Below are 12,000 nucleotides of genomic sequence, written 5' to 3'. Positions count from 1 at the left end.
AAACGTTCCTCTGAAAGATTCGAGAAAGGTCTTACCATGTGTGTCTACTTTGTAGTATTCATCTCACCCCTGGATGTAATTAGTTGGTCCCTGGGACCCGGATTTTTATCACGTTGTCCACACGCGCCAGACGATTACATACAAGGACGCTATGAAAAGTACCCGCTTGTGTATCGTGTGTACTTAAAGTGAACGTAAGGCAATGGCAAACGATATATACACTATGTCAGAATTCGTGTAAAATGTGAGGGTAGAAAACTACAAGCTGTCAAGAAATGAAGCTAACACATCTCATATGTATAACTTGTGAGTGTAAAATACATCGCTCCAACACAGACACACACACACAGCCAGCCAGAGAGACAGTAGGCTATAAGGCTACAGTAAAACTATATAGCAACACGTATCTTGATATACAGAATTATATATTTTATACTTCACTTTGTATTGTGTACCAAATAGTGTTGCAATACATATTTTCTCAAGAGACTCTCTCATTTTGTTTAACCCAAATCGGATAAAATATTACAAGGAATGAATTATCACTGTTTTGTTTTTTTGGCTAATAGAACGTTGTTGGGATCCGCAGGATGGGTGCTCGCGTTTTGTTCACGTTGACGCGACGTTGTCGAATGTTTGCAGTTTTCCTTCATATTGTGACAAGAAATAATTTGTTGTTTGTAAACATGTGGAAACAACATGCGAAAATACAATACAATCAAGCCGACTTGATTGTTTGTTATAATCGATTTGTATTTTGATCTTCCCATGAAGCATTTCGTTCTTCAAACAAAAGCTACTGGAAAAAAAAATATATATATAATCGCATTGTACCTAGAATTCCAGGTCTTGGACTTTCCGTTGTTCCTACTTAAATAGCCTATTGTCTCCCCTTTTCATTTTGGAATCTAAAGACTTAGAGCCTCAGCTGTCTTCACAATGACGAAAATATTCCAGGTTATTCTACGGCTTTTGACGAGGCATCTCGCTCTGAGGAGACTTTACCTGGCATATTTAATGCGCTTTAAGAGAAGTACATCAGTTGATAACTTAGTTCAGATAGAGAAGAGTGAATCTGACTTCCGAACGAGAACGAAAAGAGAGTATCATTCTGACGATATTGCTAATTGCAAACTTTGTGGAAATTGTCATTACTGTCTTCATCGTAGTAAGTTTCAACTTACCGATAACATTACAATGCCTAGCCATTTCAACCAGCTCGATTTTCCCGGTGAAAGATTGGCCTGCACGGATATGGTCGTCGATGGCTTCTTCAACATCTCGGCTCATTCGGAGCCACCTTGTGATAACAACGACAACTTTCAGATCCCGGGATCCAGGCCATTTATTAGCCAAGAGTTCACGATAGAGGGTATCATTGGCAGCGGTGGCTTCGGATCTGTCTTCCTTGCCAAATACTGCGGCCATCAAGTAGCTGTTAAAAACTTGAAAAAGAGTGGCCAAAATAAGCGAGCCATGTTCCATAGTTTCAGAGCCGAATTCAACGCCTTGTATCTTAAGCACGATAACATTGTCGACGTGTTAGCTACGAGTGCTCTGCAAGATTTTGAAGAAGGAGCCTTTATCATTATGGAGTATGCCGGCCGCCGAAATTTACAGCAAATTATTAATGACACAAATGAGGCTCTTCCGATGAGTAGGAGAAGTACTTTCGCATCTCAAATCATCAGGGGCCTGCAGTACACGCATTCTGAAGGTATCGCTCACTTGGACATTAAACCTGCGAACATAATTGTCAACGATGACGATGTTTGTAAAATTGGCGACTTTGGCTGCTCACAAAGAATACAGAATGGTCAAGGAACGACAAGTCATCCAACTCGTTCTTACCTAACTGGGACCTACGCTTACCGAGCACCTGAGCTTCTTCGAGGTGACGTTGCCACAACGAGGGCCGACATCTATTCATTTGGTATCACTCTTTGGCAAATGCTTTCACGTGAGACCCCCTACGCTAGGGAGAACCACCACGTGGTCATATTTGGAGTCGTCGCTCATAACTTACGCCCTAAGTTCCCTGATATCAGTTTGCGTAATGCTAACGAAGGATGGTACAGGGGTGTTGTCGAAATGAGTTGGAAAGCTAATGTTCACGACCGACCAGCGGCAGAAGACCTCGTAAACATATTTTCGTCTCATGGATACGACAACGCTTGAACGACGACACGACCATTGACGCAAATGGCATTCATTGCCGTCTTTCTCTGTGGTTTTTCAACGTAAACCGAAGATTCTTTTGAAGATCTCAGCTGCTGAGAAGATCGTCGCTGTCTAACGTGGAACGAAGATAGCCGAGGAGGAATATTTTACAGGAATTGTGTGGATCTCATTGGTATCGACATTGCGGTGGCCAAGACGAGAGCAGAAATCGATAAGAGCTCGTTGACAGTAAGATATCATATGCTATCATACCTTATGGTTATGATTTGTTATTAATCATTGATACCATGTTTTAATGCAATTGAAGACATGCAGGGGAAAACCGCTATTTACCCATTTATTTCAATATAAAATATATATAAAATATTGTGCCAAAATGACTTTCAAACAATGTTCATAACACAACTCTCGCTGTACAATAATGTGCTAAGAGACTTGGCAATGAAAATCCTGCTATAGGTAAATATTTGGTATAGGGGGAAATTGGCGAAAAGATGGGAACGAACTTTGAGTGAACCTTTTTAGTGTATACTTTACTGTATTGTGCATTGACTGTAGCAAGTTTTGATGATATAAAATCTATTCATGAACTCGGAATGGTGGCAAGGTACAATGCAAACTTTACCCATACACATGACAACCTTTAACCACATATACAATATCTCTCGACATACTTAAGAATTATTGTTAATTTCATACGGTATTGTATGCTTTGGCTACGCCTTTCGTTTGATATCAATTTACGCTCGCTTGTAAGAAGATCCTAGAGAAAATGTCACACCGCCTGACGTAGGCTTGAATATTTAAGCTGGTTGAATATTTACCGTGTGGTGGTATAAGCCACGCGACTGCAGGGTTATAGTTATGAGAGACAAAATATGTTATGTGCGAAGCAACTGACGTCATTCGTTATAATTGTTTTGCTAATATTAGTTTTGTCAATAAGCTGAGCAATGTTTCGTTAACTATTGATTTGACCTGGAAGGAACTATAAGAATCATACGGGAATTGGTCTAACATATCTCAAACTTATCTCAAACTATCTGACTAATATTACTTCAAACCTATAGTTTTATTTGTACTTTTTGCAAGATGTAATTATTTCCAAAGGCTCATTAGTTGTGGGTATGAAACGTATTTGTTTTCCCAGGCATACCAGATTATACCAATTTCCATAATGGGTATATATAATTACATTGATACAAGTTTGTCATTCATGTACAGATTGAACTCGCAAATAACGTTTTAAGTACTTTATGAGTATAACTTTGCATTTTAATGTATTTATTAATGACTCTTTCTTATACGTTGGCTTAACGAAATGCAGGGGTCTGCTAGCTCAACTTAAGCTACAGTCAATTGTCTTAAATTAACCAATCAACAGAACGTGTTAGTTAAATTAGTTAAAAGTTAGTTATGCTTTTCAGTACCATCGTTCATACGTTCGTGTTATTATGTGGCACCATTCACACAGTGTAGTTGTGTTTCCTCATGGAACTTCCATGATACAGCAATATAACAGTGACAAATTAATTAGAGCGAATATCATATCTGTAGAAATTCGTGAATTTATGCTACCATTTTCGTCAAATCTACCTCTTTTTACCTCTTATCGACCCCCCCCCCCCTCCCTTCACCCACGAATTTCTAGTTCATTGGTCTTTCAATTCGACGAAACAAATGTTTTTTGTCGAATGTTTCTAGAGAAAAATACTTACAGAAATAGGAAATAGTTGCTGATTTTTCGAACTGGTAAGATTGTTTCATTGTCGTTTTGTGTCCGTTTAAAACTGCCACTGTACATTCAATCATTAATTATTCATTACATGGGGTTATGAATATCCAAATACTCACTCAATGAAGTCAGGGGCGATAAATATTAAAAGGCTCACTTTAGAGAACGTCGTATTCTCTCCCATACATACAATGAAACTGAAGCATGCGATCTATTTTTGTTTTGTTTTTTACATGCAATGTTTTATTTTAGATAAATTCCAATTATAAATTCTTATAAAAAATGCAAGATCCACTGACATACGATATGCGCTCGCCCAATGACCACTTATACGTATTTTCAATTGTAATGTATGAAACACATTTAAATAACAATAAGGGAATTATGTACCTGACGATCATGTCCTGTATTGAATATTGTATTGTGTTGAAAACAGTACCCTCTTGCCAATGCATATAGAGACTATATTCTTCTTTGAAAAAATACTATATATATATATAATATAATATCTATATAATATTATCTGAATTGTTATAAGTCTATTGAAGTACCTTAACTTAAATCACAGAAGGTTAAATTGTGTCACTTGTCAGATATACTTATTTCCTATATACGTACATGGGTAAGAGAACGCAAATCACACTCCTACACCGATTTCCGATTTTCCGGTTCATTTCCTGCAATGGATAGTTTATCATATAAATCACATAAAAAATGCATTCTGTGACTTTTCAGCCTTAGTACCTTGCAACCCCCCTTTTTGTGTATGAAGAGATCAATAACCATCTGTAATAATGCCTTTTTCTTCTGAGTTTAACTGAAGGAATGCCGGTAAATGTTTACCCCGACAAAAAGGTAGGAATGCGGTTCTACAATTTTAACAAAACAATTTTTAAAATTTATTTGTGCATTTTTAAAGCTAAAAAGACAAAAAAAAAAATATCGTTAAATTGTATTGAGATGTGTTCGTTTGGTGTTTACTAACATTTTTGAAACAAATAGTAGTTATTATATTTTGATTCTTTCTTTGCTTATTACTATTATTTGTTCATTTCTCTACTAATATGTATTGGTATTTTTCTACATTATGTTGTAAACTTCTACGTATTTTTATAATCCATTTTATCAGAAACCTAAGAGAATATAGAAAAAATATTAAATTAAATTATCAACATGTCTTTGTATTGCTTTCACTGTGTCATCTCAAAAAAGACCCTCCTTTCTTATTTGATCTCCGTACGTATAATACACAAGGCTGAAGCCATGATATGACATCATTGAGCTATACATGTGCTACTTATTAAAACATGGCATCCTTATGGTACTGGCTTCAATGTCAATACATATATATATATATATATATATACATATTATACTGTCAACATTCTATCAAAATAGAGTTAATCTTTATTAGATGCTTGGGGAAGTTGTTCTTCACTGAGATCTCTTTCATATATTAACTAAATAATATGATGGTTACGTCCCCCCCCCCCCCGCCCCTTAATATGACGTATGCGAGAAAAGGAGAGGGAACCATCATTGGCCAGGGGGTCACAATCAATAGTTAACCAGAGCCGTAAAAGTCGTTGGCGCAACAGACGGACAAAAAATATGTAACTAGACTTATTTAGCGTGAGCTCTATACATTTATGTGGACCAACAAGGGTGCTCAAGCTTACTATATACATATGTCATCGCGACGCGCATATACCCGGTTAAGCATGTAAAGAAGTATCTATTCTCTCCAGTGATCCACTTAATTCTACTCTCCTAACATAACCACATGATCATGATACGTTAAGTGAGTATCTCAAGTCCCTTGGAACGCTTTACCAGTACTTAATTATAACCCTCTCATGAGGAAATGCGTAAAAGAAAGATAGAACCTGGGCACGAGAAAAAGGAAGCCCGAATGTTCTCAACCCCCGTTTTAGAACAACGAGACTAATACCGTATGATCATAACGACGTCCTTGAAGCGAATATCACGAGCCCCAACTTCCCCCAAGGGAAAGGAAATAGGCATGCTACTACATTTTACCAGTTTAAAAGTAAGGGGAAGGGCTGGGGATTTCAAATTCAAGTCCCTCGACATATGGACCAACACATTTTACAAATGAGAGGGGCGGTTGTGGTGTCATTGAACGTGATGCGAAGAAAAAAAAAGTTTATAGAGCATTCTTTACGCATATTTAGACTGGATAGAACGCCACTGTCTTCTTTTTACACATCCATATGTATTAAGGAAAGTTGTCCAAGATAGAGCCTGGGCACGAAAACTAAACAATTTGATCCACTCTCGACCCTAGTCAGATAGTTCCCCCTATATTTTAGTCAATGGCGTTCCAAAACCACCAGACTGCTTTAAATCTGCACTACAGTGTGCTCAGCTTCGCTTCTACCACTATTAATGAAGTAAATATATTCAATCATACAAAACTGAATGTCAACAAACCAAGCGCTTATGACAAATTAGGTCTACATTTTATTTTAATTAGTTAAATTTTGGAATTTTGTGTATAACTGCAATATATTTGTGCAAATTAATCAATAAAATTCTTCTTTTTTAGTTTACTGACCCCTATAATAATAGTCAACTAACCTGCTTTGGTAGCGCGCGATGTTTTGTTTTCGACATGACAAACTTCGTCGCCCTACCAAGTTAATTTCTGAGTAGCAGAAACAACATCAACTTAGGCTAGCTCATCCTAGCATACTACCAATTACATGTGATTGCGAACCTTTATATGTAGTCCAGAGCTCTCATCGTACCTTTGCACCACAATTCAATGATTTGCTGCTTCATCGCTTTATGATTTCTTCTTAAAGTTGGTTTTACGAATTAATCTAAGAATATATTATTGACTTAACCTAAGCCTACCGGTATCAGTGTCAGTAGCTCAATGCAGTTCTGGCAAATATACAGTTAGTTAGGGCCTAGCACTAGTAGGCCTAGTACTAGTAGGCTAGTAGCAGTAGCACTGCATTAGCACTAGCCTAGGCCTAAGTTAGGCTTATTGTGTAAGTGTAAGACTAAAACTAGTAAGAGTCTAGGACTAAAGTAAGACAAGACGGACGTAGTGAACGGTGAGAGTCCACTGACTCATTGATACAGGGAGGTACGCCAGGTATAGCGTTAGGCTAACGTTAAGCCTTTAGGATTAAGCTACAGAAGACCTTGCCTAGGCCTAGTAGGCCTAGGCCTAGGCCTTTTCAGTTTTCTCAGAGTCTAAACCAGCTTCAAAATAGTCACTGAACGAGAAGTACAATGAATCCATTAACAAATTCTAACTTCACACATGCATTGAATTTGACTGTATATATACTTTGATTTTGCTAAATACTAAAATAGTGTCAGACGATTACGTACGCATAAAGCAGTAGGCTATGCACATTAGGGGACATGGGAAGTAGCCTACACTGTAGGCTACTTCCCATGTCCCCTAATGTGCATACTGCTTATATGGTTGACACTCACTGTACGGTGGTGTACTGTAGGCTACAGTACACCACCGTACAGTGACTAGGTGACAGTGTACTAGGATTAGCCTGACAGCAATAGGCCTATTGCTGATAACAGTCAATGATTGACAGCTGTTTTGTTCGTTTATGCTAGTCCTATCTTAGTTAGCATACAGGAAATTTTGTGTGTGTGTATATATGATGCTGCTGAGCTAGGGCTTCAGGCTAACATTAACCCAGCATGGTGGGTTCTATTTAAACTTGGACAATGTATGACTTTGAACTGGCAAGCTGTTCTCATTGTGATATAAAATTATTTCTCGGTCTAGCCCTAGACTAACGTAATGCCAAGGCTTTCGTTTAAATTACATCGGCCTATATGCTAGACGATCTATAAGAATTGTCACTCACAATATGCACTAGGCCTACTACCTTCTACTGATCAAAGGCGACCGCAGGTGCAATGGAGGCTGTAGAAGGTTAAGGGAGAATAATCCATGTTGTGACACAAAATATTTTGTTGGTGCCATGGACAGTATTGGTTTTACCAGAGTTGTCAGAAATACCCATGGATAATGAACAACTTATTTGTAGTATTCATTAATTATTAATACCTAGGCCGATTTTATTTAGTTCTGTATTATAGAAACATCTGATAATTCTTCGAAGACATGAAAGAAATCATTCTGTATTTCATTTTTCAGCATGGTTAATCTTGTCAAACGTCTTTAAAATGATGTTGATGTTTTTGTGTGCTTTGCTGTTCCTCAGATGTAATCTCGGTTTGACAGCACAGAATTATTGATAACCAGAGTGATAACTAGAGCTAAACGAGAACAACAAAGAGATGCCTGTTGCAGACTCAGAGAAATCAAACACTCTTGTAGGTTGCTGTCCATTTACCTTTTCATGTATAAGTGGTCCAACTTGGCGACATTCATGGCTTTCTTGCAATATACACAGTACCATCGATATTTTACCACTGGAATTTAAAAATTAACAAGTCTTTTACTGGAGGAAGTTTCAAATTGTCGTTAGAGACGACCAAATTTCTGTACAGACAACCAGCTTTAGTCCAGATTGCATTGTAACTTAATATCCCCAAATAGGTTACATGATAAGTTTGTATCACCCTCCATCACTTTGGAGATGTTGAAATATACCAAAAATTGCGGTAGGCCTGTGGTTCACCCATACGGAAGATATACAGGCCCAAAGATGGTGATCTATTTATCAGACTTACACTACTCTCTTCTACAGTGTACATATTGGTCATCCTTTGTTATTTTGTTTCAATTTATTGGACAAATTAAAAGTACGACAAGGTTGTTGGATGGACAACTACAAAAAGTTCTAAAAAATGCCTTGCTTTTATAAGGATTAGCCACTCCAGAGTCGCACTGTGATCAGGACCCCTAACCTGTATACTTGTTGCACCCTTAATATATGGAATGACACATGTATGCAGAACCCTGTATTGCTAACAACTTACCTCACAATACTAGGTTGTAAATGTAGAACATAAAGATGATAGAGAAAAGAATACTAGCTTTGATTTTACAGGGATGGGTAGGAAATACATTGTGTGCAATTGCTGAGTGAAGTCACCATTTCTCTTCTCAGAAAGTCATAAATTAAAGATGATTCTGTGTTCCACCAAAAGGCTCCCTCACGATTGTGATAGCATCCTCCCCCCCCAGCCCCTCCAACAGCCCCACACCTAGAAAAACCAAAACATTCCTTTGTCCATTGCATTTGAAAGAGCTCTGTATTTGTCTAGCTGTTTCTGGAAAGTCTGTCATAATGTGTGCTACAGGACAAATTAACCAGGAGGACCTAGATTGTGCAGTTTAAATAGGTTGAAGTACCGCTTTCTTTGTTATCAGAACAAATGAGAACATACATGTAAAGCTCTGATACTGTAGGTATATATAATCTGGCTGACAGCAGCTACATTGTTGTTTTGTTACTGGTAGACTTATATGTGTACATATAATAATCTTTAAATCAGATATATAATTCTAGCAATTTATGGATCAACAGAGACGAAAGTTTTTTGTTTTTGTTTTTGTACGCAATCCATCTATTTGGGGTGTTTGGAAAGTGAAGCTTTTGTATTAAATGAGCAAGTGCTGAAATATTTGTGAAACATGACTTCATAAATTCTGCCACTTCATTTCTGGTCTTTAACTAAATAATTACCATTTCACAGCTGGAAGATACATTGAAAGCATATGTAGAAGACAAAGGTACCTTTGAAGACATTGAACATTGCTTACATAATCTGAAGGAGAGGTGTGAAACAAAGTCACAATGTAGTCCAGCGTTGATGGAGGCTCTGTCGACAACAGTGAAACAGGTATGGAGTTGACCCCCAGTGTATGTATGTATGTATGTATGTATGTACAGTATGTATGTATATTAGATCCTCCTGCAAGCAGGAACTCGAGAAGAAGCCTCATTGGCTTATCAAAGCTGCAAGCTGACCGAAGTCAGTCTCTTACATTCATATTTAATGTCCATGATTATGAATTGTTAATTGTCAACAACTCTGTAACTGGATGACATACATTAATCTGGGAGTGACTCTAACCGGGGACCTTATGATTGAAAGGCACCGGCGTTAACCACTGAGCTAACACTCCCAGCCTGCTCCAAGTATGCTTGAGTGTCGAAATGTTAAGCTGCAGCAGCTGCAAAGATCCTGCTTAGCTATGATGCATCAGTATCGAACAATAGGACTTATCTCTGCAGACCTGCCTTGTCTGTTTTGCAAACCTATGGAGCCTGTGTGATTATGCTATGCAGCCTGGCCTAAACATGTTGCATCTTACTTTTGCCTAAACAGAGCAGTGACCAATATTTTAGTCTCTTAATCAACATAGAAAGATGAAGGCTAAGGAGGGGGGATTGGATTCGCTCTCCTTGTCTTAAATGAAAAGTTACAAGAAAGAGCCAAAATCCATAAGTGTGAGTACTAGCAACTATTTCATTCTACTGTAGGAGAGTTCTACTAGTAGAAGAATTAGTAGTACAAAATGTCTGTAGACAAGTCTGCACCAGATCCTACAAATAATTATACAAGAAGACTGCTCTCCCCCTGGAAATTAAATCCAGAGATTTGCTTTAAATTCTTTTGGAAAATGAAGTGAAAAAGAAACATTCAAGAGCCCAAGTAGTCTCCTTAGCCACCCCCCCCCCCAAAAGAAAAAACAATAAAAAAGATACCAAAATCATATTTGTCCCCTCTCCATTTCCCACAGTTTGCCTGAGCTTGCATGGCAACAACCAGTACCTTTGCTCTTATTTTTTGTATTTAGCAAGCAAAAATTCAATTCATTAAATATTGCATATCGAAATAAAGGTGTAACCCATTTTAGGTGGGCAGTGGGCACATTTATAGACATCTGAACATTGCAGGGGCATGGAAGCTGTGTGGTATTATTTGTTTATAATGTTACATTAGGAACTGTACAAGAATTAAAAGTTTTCTATTCTTATTCTTGATACATGCATGCTACAGTAATACTTATTCACGTTCAAGTTCGTTTCTGTTTCAAATATTAATTCTCAAGAGTTGAAAGTCCTAACATGTTTCATTTACTTTTATTTTTTTCTCTATTTTTGCCCTCTTTTTTCTTAATTATGTATTTCTTATTCTCCATTGCATACATCCATAGGAGTTGAAAGAACACCATCATCACAATGTCTCCACTATCTTGGCCTGTATACAGCATCTTGCCACAGATTGTTCCGAAAACAAAGGAATAGTTGTGCTTCTCGAAAACGGATTACTGGAATTGATCGGTAACAAGTCTTCCATTATTCATTCAATTCATTTTTCCTGTTTAAGTTAACAAGATCTTCAGAACAGCTTCCGCAATGCTGCTGAGTATTCAGTCAAAGTAAGACCTTCAACTAGAGTATTCATGATAGATAAATATAACTAGTTATTCTTTCATTATTATTTGATTGCAAAGAAAAAGAAAAGCTGAGAAATATTTTAAAAGCATTGTAATTTATAATACCCCAAAATCTAATCAGGTAATTTCAAAATATTTGAGATCTTCATGTGAAACTTGGCAGATCTGGCTTCTGTTTTATCAAACACAACTGCGGATTCTTTAGTGCCCTACAAGGAATAATTTAGTGTTCAAAGTTTGTCTAGCAGATTTGAAGGCTCTGATATTGGTCTCTTATAAAGTAATATGGTTCCTGTGTACAAAACTGTTATTATTGGCATTACTGGCCAAGTGAAAGATACCTACATGACTGGTCGTTGAAATTTAAAGCTTCATACAGTCTCTGTATATTTGCAGTTTCAGAGGCTAGCTGCGTAGCCAACTTACTCTGAGCCTGTCACTGCGTTCACAAGCGCCCTCACTTTGTAGGTACCTACATGACTATTCTCTCTGGTGTGTTGTCCGCCCAAAAACTAACACCATGAACAACCAAAAAGTTCTTCCTAATACTGCAAGCACTCCACGTGCACTACAATACTGCATATTTGCAGGCAAATACAGTTCTAGTACATCTTTGGATATGTATCGCAAGTTGCTCATATTGGGTAGCATTTTGCGAAGTGATAGTTGATAAATTAAAATTAAAATTAAAATTGCTGGC

The 12,000-nt window shown here is 37.4% G+C and overlaps 2 protein-coding genes across 5 annotated transcripts in view; both read left to right on the top strand.

The window, feature by feature from the left end:
* Positions 1 to 328: 328 nt before the first annotated feature.
* On the top strand, positions 329 to 5,094 carry LOC139973271 (serine/threonine-protein kinase mos-like). Its single transcript, XM_071979827.1, has one exon. It carries the CDS (start codon positions 940 to 942, stop codon positions 2,176 to 2,178), a length of 1,239 nt encoding a protein of 412 aa, XP_071835928.1. The 5' UTR covers positions 329 to 939; the 3' UTR covers positions 2,179 to 5,094.
* A 1,479-nt stretch (positions 5,095 to 6,573) lies between these two features.
* The window catches only part of LOC139973268 (uncharacterized), a 61,334-nt gene continuing 55,907 nt past the window's right edge, over positions 6,574 to 12,000 (top strand). For all 4 annotated transcript variants that reach the window (XM_071979822.1, XM_071979823.1, XM_071979824.1 and 1 more), the window contains exons 1-4: positions 6,574 to 6,743; positions 8,149 to 8,260; positions 9,590 to 9,736; positions 11,058 to 11,184. In XM_071979822.1, coding sequence (XP_071835923.1) covers positions 8,225 to 8,260; positions 9,590 to 9,736; positions 11,058 to 11,184 — 310 coding nt within the window. In that variant the 5' untranslated portion in view covers positions 6,574 to 6,743; positions 8,149 to 8,224. The remainder of the gene's footprint in view (positions 6,744 to 8,148; positions 8,261 to 9,589; positions 9,737 to 11,057; positions 11,185 to 12,000) is intronic.

Source organism: Apostichopus japonicus, chromosome 9, assembly GCF_037975245.1.
Source record: "Apostichopus japonicus isolate 1M-3 chromosome 9, ASM3797524v1, whole genome shotgun sequence".
Taxonomy (NCBI): Eukaryota; Metazoa; Echinodermata; class Holothuroidea; order Aspidochirotida; family Stichopodidae; genus Apostichopus; species Apostichopus japonicus.
Note: the sequence above shows the minus strand (reverse complement) of the source record. Positions and strands in the feature narration are given on the sequence as shown.